Source organism: Dendropsophus ebraccatus, chromosome 2, assembly GCF_027789765.1.
Source record: "Dendropsophus ebraccatus isolate aDenEbr1 chromosome 2, aDenEbr1.pat, whole genome shotgun sequence".
NCBI lineage: Eukaryota > Metazoa > Chordata > Amphibia > Anura > Hylidae > Dendropsophus > Dendropsophus ebraccatus.
In genome coordinates, this window is record NC_091455.1 from 196,663,505 (window position 1) to 196,676,136 (window position 12,632).

At 45.2% G+C, this 12,632-nt stretch overlaps 1 protein-coding gene across 1 annotated transcript in view; it reads left to right on the forward strand.

Annotated features, from left to right (window-relative positions):
• Positions 1 to 3,649: 3,649 nt before the first annotated feature.
• Positions 3,650 to 12,632, forward strand: part of LOC138783823 (macrophage mannose receptor 1-like) — a 60,297-nt gene continuing 51,314 nt past the window's right edge. The window contains exons 1-3 of the mRNA XM_069959023.1: positions 3,650 to 3,738; positions 11,110 to 11,502; positions 12,309 to 12,491. Of these exons, the coding sequence (XP_069815124.1) occupies positions 3,681 to 3,738; positions 11,110 to 11,502; positions 12,309 to 12,491 (634 nt within the window). The 5' untranslated portion in view covers positions 3,650 to 3,680. The remainder of the gene's footprint in view (positions 3,739 to 11,109; positions 11,503 to 12,308; positions 12,492 to 12,632) is intronic.

The window sequence follows — 12,632 nt, forward strand, 5'->3', positions numbered from 1 at the left end:
GTTCTGATTCCCGAATAGTCTCAATATCTGCTGCATTACTATTCTAAATATACTGTGTATTTATTGCTTCTCATGATGTTAATGTAACGGACTAGTGAAATCTTTCTACCGCCTCCGTTTATTGTCCTTGTAAGACATTATTTCACAATCTAAAAAAAAAAAAAGAAAGTCAAGGAGACTTTTCTCAATGAGAAAAAAAAAAGAACTTTGCTAAAGGTCATTAGAAAATAACCACATTTTTTAAATGACATAATTTTTTATATTTTTAGAATGGATTCCTATGTAAAAAATAATATAAAAATAATAATTTTAAAGACATAAAAAAAATATACATATATTAGACAACAGACTATAGCTCTTTTCACACTATTTTTTGCAGTGTTTGTGGGGTACATCTTATGGTTGTAGCAGCCACCTACATGAATGACGGCATACTACTATGATTCCGACTATGAGTACAGCAGGTCCTCCTCCTCCTGTCGATAACCAGACTCTAATGGTGCGTTTACACAGAAAGATTTTTCTGACAGATTTTGGAAGCCAAAGCCAGGAATGGATTTAAAAAGAAGATAGATCACAGTCTTTCCTTTATGACCTGATCCCTGTTTATAGTCTGTTCCTGGCTTTGGCTTCTAAGATCTGTCAAATAAATCTTTCTGTGTAAATGCACCCTATTACACGGAGCAATAATTGGCCAAATCAGATTATCACTCCGTGGACCTAAAATCGTACTATACATTACTCCATTCTCTTCATACTTTATCCAGTGTGAATATTTCCAACCACCATACTTCTTTTCTTTCAATATTTTCTTTTCTCAGGATGATATATATATATATATAAAAATATATATATATATATATATATATATATATATATATATTTCTCGGGAAATAGTTTAGGTTTTGATGTCTCATTTGACGTCTTTTTCAAGCATTTTATCAACGTCGATTGTATGCTTAACTATTGAACAATAAACGCCATTTGATTCACGGATTATCCTAGTGCTACAAGATCTCTGTATACTATGTTATTACCCACAAAAAAATGCAGGGAACTCACTATTTTTTGGCAAATTTTTGTTATTTGGTAGTAAAAAATGTATTGTATATGGTGGCTTCATATCAGTAACAAATGAAGTTTGTAACTATACTCACAGAGAACAAACGGTTAAAGGAAACTGAACTGTGGGAGGCCTATCATGGTAGTTGCTGATAAATCTGGTGACTGGACAGGTTAAGTGAGTGTCACACTTTGGTAGAAACATTCTTAGGAAACCCTTGCTGTGTGTGGGTGATTTAATCCCGCAGATGGAGATATAATGAGCAGCACTCCTGATCCATTTCTTTAGAGGACTTGTGCCTTTCCATCCCGCTACATGATAGTGGCAGGCGGAGACTTCCAATGACATCTGCCACCCAAACACTAAGAATGGACGGCTTCTCCACCACCACAAATGGGGTTGCTACACCAGAACAGGCTGTCACCTGGGAATTTATTGTGAACCTGGCCAACACCCATCCAAAGGATAAAAGTTGGACTTCCTTGTGGCAGTGCCACTTGCCATTTATCCCCAGATCTGGCCCTCCTGGAGTCCCTAGATCATCGCCAGCCAACCTTTCAGAGACCACCTGAAAGACCAAAGTGGTTCTGTGGGGATGAGTTCATCCTTCTACAACTGCAAAAGAAACTTACCCTGTTCCCATCGCACACAACCTGCCAGACTGTTCCACTTTTCAGAAAAAATAGAGGGCCCAACTGGCAGCCAAGACCCTGGAGGAGAAGGCCTTTATTGCTGGAGAAAGCCATGAGATTGGGAGACCATGCTACAATTTGATTTCAAGAGAAAAATAATGATCCACTATTATATAGACCGTCCAAGAATATTGATAAGAATTATAAAAAAAATGGAGAATATTTATATTGTTTACATACAAAGTATATGCAAATCATTCCTGTACAGTTTAGCACAAGGTAACCCAACTTCAGTCCTTAAAGTGTCCCTGTCATTATAAGTTTCAAAATCTAAATCAATAGTAGATGTGATATAAAGCAAGTTTGCAATATACATTCATTATTTTTTTGTTGTTGTTATCGTGCTGTGAAACAAAGCTGAACTTACCAGAAATCCAGGTCCAGTCTTCTGAAGGCAGATTGTCTGACTTGTGCTGGTTGAAAACCCCAGACTAAAAGCAGGAATATGCAAAAGAAGGGTCCGTGGAGTTTCAGTTACGAGTCTCAAAACACGGGAATAGCCAGATATCCCTCCAGGGGAGGGAAGCCTATTGCCAAGGGGGTGCCTCCCAGTGGGGAGATCACCAAACCACCCTGATACATAGCCCCTTAAGTCCCACTCGGTTGCGAGTATTGGAACATAAATAGGGAAATACCAGGGTGGCCCCTTATACGTCAAAGTCTAACTCTGTGGCGAGTATTGCGACATGACAAGGGTTTACCAAGGCAGGCATCCATCCACAGACGATCGTTTCGGGGTAGTTGCCCCTCGTCAGTGTGGAGTAGGATTCTGGCTAACAGGGGCAATGAAAAAAGCAGGAATAGCGGCGAGTACAGAGAGTCACTGCTCAACGTGTCCATCAATCACATGACTGCCTTCTCTCTGTGAGCGCTCAGATGGCCTGGGATACACTGGACTTCCTGTTTTCTGGCTGTTTCCTGTCTTTTGAGAAAAAAAGGGTCAGAAAACTGGAAGTGCCATATTTTCCATGATAACTTAAAAATATATAATGAATGTAAATTGTAAACTTGCTTTATATCACATCTACTGTTCATTTAGATTTTGAAAGTTACAATGACAATGACACTTTAAGAACCACCAGCAGGTCAGAATTGAGGATATGCCATACAAAGTCAGTGCATCAGGTATATCACCTGTAATATATTAAGGAAATCCTCAAACCATGATATCTTGGTGGTCCTTGAGGACTGGAGTTGGGGAACACTGGTCTATTTCTTCGTTAATAGAGATCAGCGAACATTGAGCATGCTCAAATCCATCCGAACCCGAACTTTCGGCATTTGATTAGCAGTGGCTGCTGAAGTTGGATAAAGCCCTAAGGCTATGTGGAAATCATGGATATAGTCATTGGCTGTATCCATGTTTTCCAGACAACCTTAGAGCTTTATCAAAGTTCAGCAGCCCCAGCTAATCAAATACCGAACGTTTGGGTTCAGATGGACTCGAACCCGAACCCGGTACGCTCATCTCTATTCGGTAACCACTTGCACCTTACAAGGCAGAGGCGTGTAACTATACATTACATAGAGTAGATATAATTTGCAGCTCATAAATAACATGTAAAATCATTCATTTTATCCCCCCATAAGCTAATCTAAAAAAAAATTGTGTAAAAAAACAAAACAAAAAAAACATGAAATTCTAAGTAACCATAAAAATGATGCAATGAACTGACCCCCAGCTATGTGTCATATGGGCAGAGCTGTGGCTTTCTGAGGAAGTAGAATAATTATCTATACTAGACTAGAATTTTGCTTATGAATGCAGATAGGACTGGGAGGTCCCATTGGCTTTATTGTCCCATGTGACACAATGTTGGCTTTGTTATATAGAGACCACTTTTTAGATTATACTATACTATGACAGGACATACTTAGTGCAGTTATATTTTTTTTAAGAACGGGAAAGGATACAGCGATATGCAATGACTACCGTCACATTACTGGTACTTCTATGTCTAATGTGGCCATCCAGTCTACTGGGTGAGTAATACTCTTATACTTCTTATAGTGGTCTTTATTGCTATGTTTGAACATATAAGCGGCATATCTACGAGGTTGTCTCATCACGTACATTAGTGGCAAAGGATGACATCTCACTGGTCTGATTGGTGTTTGAGGGGTTATTTCATGTAGCGCTATTTTGATCTAGAGGACACAGGGGGTCACAGCAGTTGGACTCTGACAAAGAAAGATATATAATGATTAGCCATTATTATACAAATGATATATGATATAACAGACGTTTTTTGGATTCAATTGGACAAACAAAGCCGTTGTGAGGACATAGCCCAAGGCTACATTGACACATTTAGTCGTTTTTAAAAAGGTGGTCCAGCGGAAATTTTTTTTCTTTCAAATCAGCTGGTGTCAGAAAGTTATATAGATTTGTAATTTCTTTCGATTAAAAAATCTCAAGTCTTCCCATACTTATAAGCCGCTGTATGTCCTGCAGGATTGCAGGAAGTGTTGTTTTATTTACATTCAGATACAGTGCTCTCTGCTGACATCTCTGTCCAGGTACTGTCCAGAGCAGGAAAGGTTTTCTATGGAAATTTGCTACTGCTCTGGACAGTTTCTGTCTGGGACAGAGATGTCAGCAGAGAGCACTGTGTCTGAATGTAAATAAAACAACACTTCCTGCAGGACATATAGTAGCTGGTAAGTACTGGAAGATTTGAGATTTTTTTTTATAGAAGTAAATTACAAATCTATTTAACTTTCTGACACCAGTTGATTTGAAAGAAAAACATTTTTTGCTGGACATTCCCTTTAAGGACTGTATATAATGTCTGCAATTATCTGCAATCTGCAAAAAAAACAAAAAAAAAAAACCCTAATGTATCCGAAATGCATCTGTAGGTTATGTTCACACAACGTATATTTTCGGAAAACCATGGCCATTGTAATTATTACGAAAATATACGTGCCATTGCTGCCTATATATGCTCCGGACGGGATCCCTAGCTGCGCCGCAAACAACTGACATGCAGCTAGGGATCCCGTCCAGAGCATATATATAGGCAGCAATGGCATGTGCACACTATGGAGCGAGTGGCTCCGGGCGTACGCTCCATAGCGTGCAGTCGGCAGTTCTGATGTGGGCGCGCACGGATGCGCCCGCATCAGAACTCTGCAGCTGCAAAGATCATCCGGCCGGTACTGCAGTAGGATGATCTTTTCAGAGACCGGCCGTTCCGTGATCACAATTATTAGACTGAACAATAAATTTTCCCCATTTTGTAGTAATAATTGAGAATGGATGTCTTAGCTTTCTCGTGCGTCTTATTGGGGGACACAGATACCATGGGTATAGGCTGCTGCCACTAGGAGGCGCTGACACTAAGAGAAACAAAGGAAGTGACTCCTCCTGAGCAGGATATACCCGCCCACAGGCACTGAGCTAAACCAGTTTAGCTTAGTGTCAGTAGGAGGCAGACACAGGTCTGGGTTCTCCAGACCAGTTTCTTCCTTTATGTTTAGTTAGTTGGTTTTTCTTTTTCCTTCTAGGTCCTATGGATTCTTGGGCACGGTGGGTTATCTAAAACTCACCCTGATCCCCCCACTATGCGACCAGGGAACAGACCATAAATGTAAATGGGCTGTGACCCCTCGGTCGCCACCGGCCGGCAACGTGACACCAGGGCCCCAGATCAGTCTGACTATCTGGTCGCCTTTCTGCGGACTCTGTATCCGCACAGCCCCTTCCCGCCTCGCCCCCCAAAGCTTGGCGCGTTAAGGTGAGGCACCCACCGGCTGAAGACGACAATGGTGAGTATGTGCTCCTATATAGGTGAGTATATTCCCCCTGCCCTCCCTCCCAGGCCGCCATTTTACTCCACATAGGCAGCTCTCCCTCTCCAGTCACTTGCAGCCCTCCCCAGGCAGATACTCCTCTCCCCTCAGTAGCAGGCCAGCCCTCTCCACCATTTTATTTTTATTAGTGTCTCTCTTTCTGGGTGCCACTGTGAGGGATGTTCCTCCCCTGACTGGGTGCTGCGCAGGCCGCAGCTTCCCGCACTTTTCCTTTTCATGTGGCTCTAGAGACCATACTAAAGGATGCTCCGCCCCTTTTCCCTAAGCCCCGCCCCTTACCGGGTGCCGCGGCATCCTGCCCTTTTTTCCCTATATTGTGGCTCTCCAGAGTACACACAGGGCTACCTCCGCCCCCTCCTGATATGCCCCGCCCCTTTTCGGGCGCTGCGCGGCCCTCTTCATTACTTCTCATTATGTTTGGCTCTCACTGGAGCCTGCTCTGGGGATGCCCCGCCTTCTCAGGTAAGCCCCGCCCCTTCCGGGTGCCGCGCGGCCCGGAGAATTGCGCCTTTTTTCTTAACTGTGGAGCCTGCACTGGAATGCTCCGCCCCCTCCCGGCAGGCCCCGCCCCCTTCGGGAGTCGGGTGGGCCGCAGCATCCCACCTTAATCTTACCTGTGGCTCTCGGTGGAGCCGTCACAGTAAGATGCTCCGCCCCCTCCCGGTAGGCCCCGCCCCTTTTCGGGTGCAGCGCGGACCGTGGCATCCCCCCTTTTGGCTCTCACCAGAGCCTGCACTGAGGGATGCTGCTTCCCCCTCCCCCTGCCATGTGTATGTGTGTGTGTGTGTGTGTGTGTGCGGTCTCCTGATGGAGCTACCACACACACTGCCCTTCTATTCCAGCAGCTTGGGACACTTGATGCACCTCTCCTGCCACCTACTGGTGGAAGTGTGTTATTACACTATTACATATATGAGAATGGCTTGCATCATGTTTTATTATGGCCAATGTTCCATATAATGTTCCAGCAACCCTTGGTCTGCAGATCCAGCATTTTTGGTGCTGGTTGACACCTCTGTGTCAGATTTTATATATATAAGATTACATTAATACTTATATACAGACACTCTGGTTCCCCTCCAACCACATACGCACAGACATATTCCCCATCACCATACAGTGTTTCTGTGCCCTCAGTGAGATCCTTCTGCTACATGGTGTCACGAGAAGTACATGGAACCAGACACGTTACCCGCTATCCAGGCGGTGTATCTGTGCTCTGAGCAGAACCCTCTGCTACATGGTGTCACGAGAAGTACATGGAACCAGACACGTTACCCGCTATCCAGGCGGTGTATCTGTACTCTGAGAACCCTCTGCTACATGGTGTCACGAGATGTTCATGGAACCAGACACATTACCCGCTATCAGGTGGCGTATCTGTGCTCTGAGAACCCTCTGCTACATGGTGTCACGAGAAGTACATGGAATCAGACACGTTACCCGCTATCCAGGCGGTGTATCTGTGCTCTGAGCAGAACCCTCTGCTACACGGTGTCACGAGCAGGACACGGAACCAGACATGTTACCTGTTTCCAAACAGTGTATCTGTGTTCTGAGCAGAACCCTCTGCTACACAGTGTCACGGTAAGTACACGGAACCAGACACGTTACCTGTTTCCAGACAGTGTATCTGTGCTCTGAGCAGAACCCTCTGCTACACAGTGTCATGGTAAGTACACAGAACCAGACACGTTACCTGTTTCCAGACAGTGTATCTGTGCTCTGAGCAGAACCCTCTGCTACACAGTGTCATGGTAAGTACACAGAACCAGACACGTTACCTGTTTCCAGACAGTGTATCTGTGCTCTGAGCAGAACCCTCTGCTACACAGTGTCATGGTAAGTACACAGAACCAGACACGTTACCTGTTTCCAGACAGTGTATCTGTGCTCTGAGCAGAACCCTCTGCTTCACAGTATCATGGTAAGTACACGGAACCAGACACGTTACTCGTTGACAAACTATCTCTGAGCAGAACCCTCTGCTACATGGTTTCACAAGCAGGACATGAGACCAGACACATTACCGTTCCTAAGGGGACTACTGTGTTCTTGAGGCAGAATCCTTTGCTAAATGATGTCGCAAGCAGGACATGGAACCAGACACATTACCTATTACTATGCTGTGTTCCTGTGCTCTCACAACAGAACCGTCTGCTACATGGTTTGTTAGACAGGTTATGGGACCAGACTCATCACCCATTGCCAGTCGTTGTTCCGGTGTTACTCAGAGCTTCCAGTCCTGTCACTCACATCACCCATTAGCGGGCGGTGCTTCAGACCTGCCTCTCATCTTCATGACATAGATTCCTTTACTACATGATGTCACAGACATAGAACTGGACATGTTACCCCCTCCCAGGTGGTGGTACAAGGTTATTGTGATGCTGGGCAGTTCTCGTATCCAGTCCTCATTTACATAGGGACACAGTCCTGATCTCTTCCCTGCTCCCAGGGAACACACTGTAGGCTTCTGTTTACAGGTCTGACCAGGCACGTTACCTGTTTCCAGTCCAGGTATTTGTATCTCTTGAATGCTGGTCCTCTGTTACTTACTGCTTGCAGCTACTCTGCTCGTGTTACCCTGTATATTACCTTTCATCCTCGTAGGACTTCCATGATCTGTGCCTGTCACTTCAGGGGATCATCATGGGGTAACTTGTTACTACACCATGTTGTCTTCTATATGTTTCCACTAACAAGTCTCATTACCTGCTCTCAGGCAGCGTAACCTTGTTGTATTCCTCTTGGGCTGTATCCTTTCTAAAGCCCAAGCATCCTGCTACGTGTCCCACTACACGAGGTACGGAACCCCTCGCTTTACCTGCCCCTGGACTGTTGGACTCTCATACTCTGGTCCTCTGAGTGGCCGGCAGCATACAGATCCGGTCACTATTTCATCCTGGTACTGTCAGGGTAGTTCTTCTGTCCTTTGTCTGGGCATAACTACCATGTTCTGGCATTTGTCTCGCTGGCTGTTCCCCAGTAGTATGGCTTGAATTGCTTAGGCCGTCCCCTCTTTGATCTGGATGAAGTGAGGCCTCTCTGCTCCTCAGGTAAAACAGTAAAGGGTTTCTTCTACCCCTGGTGTATGTAGGACATCAATTGCCTACATGTCTATCACAGTGCTACTTTAGGACTTCTCCTTCTGCATCTGCCTATGGCCAACATGGCAAGTATTTAGTCTTCTCTCTTAGGCAGCTGCAGTCTCACAGGGTGAGGATTTCATGTTTACTGCCTGCACTGTTTCTCTACCGTCCTAAGCATAGGTGTATGGTCTCTTCGTGGTCTAGCTTCTCCAGGTGTCCTTGCTTGGCCATATGGACTATGAAGCATTACTCTCAGTTCAGGGTTTTGCAGTGCTCCCGCTTACACCATTACTCCTTCTCCCTGGCTTAATGCACTGTTGTGCATGACCCCCCCCATCCTGGGTTTGGTTTTTTACCACTCAGTCAGAAAATCTTCAAGCAGCCCTTCCCTCCTCCAGGAGGATGGAATATTTAGTATAAGTATCCTCCTGAGGACTGCTATTAAGTAATAGCTTCTTCCGACAGGCAGGTGTGGGTTTCTGACCCTCACTGGCCTCTATGAGCACTCCTGTTTGAATTCCTTGTCCTTGGTCTTGTTGTTGACTGGCCATCCCCCTCCCTTATGTTGTCTCCCATGTGGATTCCTTGAGAACTTAATCCCTTAAGGGTTTCCTCTCCTTGGAAACAGGGTTGTTCACTGGCCCATTCTGGCAGGACTTACATTTGCTGTTCTGCTCTTACCAAGCAACGTCTCTGCTCACCCTTTGAGGCGTTGGTTTCTGGATCTAGTTTACATATGGACTCTAGTCTATGTATTACCTGTTGTGCCCATTGTCCTGTGACAACTCCCATGCCCATCAGCCTTACCTTGACCTCCCTTGACAGTTTTCTTCTGGGACTCCAGGCTCTCGAGTACCTCTAGGCTTCCTTGGAGCGGAGTGTTTTATATGATCAACCTCCCTTCTAAGGCTCTAACAGCCCATGGAGTTGTTTTTTCCCCGGCTTACCGGCTTTCCTCTGCTCCTCTTTTCTGCCGGGCACTGCGGGGTACCAGGTACTACTGTACTCCTTCCAGGACAACTTACTCAAGATTCTGATCTTGTTTTTCCTTCCTTCCCTGGACTGCATTATGCTTGGACAGCTTGATTCTTCTTATTAACATGTGTTTCTCAGATGGGATAACTCATGTCATAGGCCATGGCTTCTCTTGTGCTCAAGTTTTGTCTTCTCAGTGAAGACTGTACTCCTAGGCCCATGGAGCTTTCAGCCTGGCCATTCTTCCCAGCTCCATAGTCAAGGACGCAGCTTCTCCTGCATCTCATGTGGCACCTTCTATGAGAGACGCTCAGTCCTCTCTCTCCTTTATTTGACGCCTTAGACCTCTATGTGCCATGAAACATTTTCCAGTCTCTCCCGTTATGGTTGTATTTGCCTTTTATTCTGTTCTACCTCAGAGTAAGTCCCTGCCGCCTGTGGTCACCCACTTGGCTGGGCGTCTGCTTTTTTTCCCCACATCTAGCCTACTAGTTCTGTTGGACTCGATGTTACATCATGTTGCTGGCTTCCAGGACGGACACAACCCACTCTGTCTGCCGTGCAGCACGTTGCTCCAGGGACTAGACATTTTTTCCTTTGCTGCGGACCTGTAGGGGTTTTCTCTGATGTATTCAGCATCATCCCTTGCTCTATTCCTAGTTGATGGTTGTGTTGGTGCTATTCTGTGCCTTCTCACCAAGCGCTCTTGTCTAGCGGTTATCTTTCCCACCCCATGGACTGCTTTTGGACGTCCCATGGTATCTGTGTCCCCCAATAAGACGCACGAGAAAAGAGGATTTTTTACTCACCGTAAAATCTCTTTCTCGTAGTCTTCATTGGGGGACACAGCACCCACCCATTTTCTTTTGGGGTTTTTCCTCGGTATGGTAGTTTTCTCCGTTTTTGGTGTTATTCCTACTTTACCTGTTCTTGACTTCTCCTACTGCTCTTGTACAAACTGGTTTAGCTCAGTGCCTGTGGGCGGGTATATCCTGCTCAGGAGGAGTCACTTCCTTTGTTTCTCTTAGTGTCAGCGCCTCCTAGTGGCAGCAGCCTATACCCATGGTATCTGTGTCCCCCAATGAAGACTACGAGAAAGAGATTTTACGGTGAGTAAAAAATCCTCTTTTTTTTGTTTCGATTTTTTTGTATTTCATGGTAAATATATTTGACTAAAAGACCTGGGAACTATCTCCTCTGATCCAGACTCTATGGGGGAGATTTATCAAACATGGTGTAAAGTAGAACTGTCTCAGTTGCCCCTAGCAACCAATCAGATTCCACCTTACATTTTCCAAAAAATCTGTGAGGAATGAAAGGTGGAATCTGATTGGTTGCTAGGGGCAACTGAGACAGTTTCACTTTACGCCATGTTTGATAAATCTCCCCCTATATGTGATTGCAGCAACTAACCCAGTCTCAGCAACATTGTGAAGCAAATGGTTTTAACAAAAATATTTTGTTTTTTCAGGTGCCAAAACTTTTTTAATCCGGAGTGAATCCAGTAAGCGATGTCTACGAGCAGAGGATTCTGCGATCATTATGGCGGACTGTGATAAGGAGCATACAATGCAGAAATTTCAATGGATTTCTACAGATCAGCTTGTAAATGTGGGGACGTCACAATGCCTGTCCGTATCGTCTTTACAAGCATTGTCGGCAGTGACGCTGAGCACATGTGACGCCAACAGTGACCTCCAGAAATGGGAATGTAAAAATGAGACGTCCTTTGGAGTCCAGAAAGCTGATCTGTACATGTCCTACACGGATAGTAAGAAAGTTGTCCTCTTCTCAGATACAGGAGCCTGGAGCCAATGGAAAATCTATTCTACTGATGAGAATTTATGTGCTAATCCTTATGAAGGTAAGGAGGGTGTTGTTTCTGTGGTTTAACCCTTTAAGACACTTAAAGGGGAACTATGAGCAGGTTAGACAAATCTAACCTGCTGGTAGCCCCCTATAGCACCTGGGAGGCTGAGGAGGAAGGTATGTGTCTTACCTTCACGCCGGTCCTGCGCTGTTAGTTGGGGTAATCTTCAGCCGGGAGCACTGTTAGGAACACTGCCCCACAGTGTCATGCAGACTGCCCATTCTATTGATAATCAATGGAGCTGGCCGGCTGACGCTGTGGGGCGGGGCAGTGCCCCTAACAGGGCTCCTGGCCAAAGTTTCACAGACTGAGGGTACTATTAGACGGGCCAATGGGGGCCCGATAATAATTGTAAACGAGCGCCGATCTGCTAGATCCGCACTCGTTTACTGGGCCTATTACACGGCCCGATAATCATTTAACAAGGGCTGAAGGGACATCGTTACCGATGTACTTGCAGCCCTTGTTTAAACTGCATACATTACCTATCCAGGCTGCAGGGCTCCTCTTCCTCTGTGCTTCTCCCCGGGTCTGTGCACTCCAGCTTCAGAATGGCCTGTCTCAGCTGACAGGCCGCTCAGCCAATCACTGCAGCATTTGTCTGCATTCTTTGCCGGACTCCTTTAATGGATCCAGCAACTGTAGTAAGTGTAACCCACCTCAAGGTGCCTGCACTTAATTGAGTGGCAAGGCAGACAGTGTGCCTCATCACCTAGAGCAGGGACTCCTTCTAGTGAAAAGGGTTAAATCTATGTCCCAAATCACCTGTTATATATATTATACGTTTTTTTTTTTTACAGAAATATACACTTTAAAAGGAAACAGTAATGGCCAGCCATGCAAGTTCCCCTTTAAGTTTGAAAACAAAAGTTACGTAGACTGTACAACTGCTAGACGATACGATGGACAACGTGAATCCAACTGGTGCTCTACTACATTGGATTATGATGCAGACAAGCTGTATGGATATTGTCCATCTACATGTAAGTGTTAGAGTGATTTACAATGATGGAATTACCTGTGACACCATCCTGCAACACTATACCCTCCATGGTCATGTCCCCTTCTGATTGCATTACAATGTGAAATTTTAGTTTAGGAGTAATGTAATAGAACTGACCAAC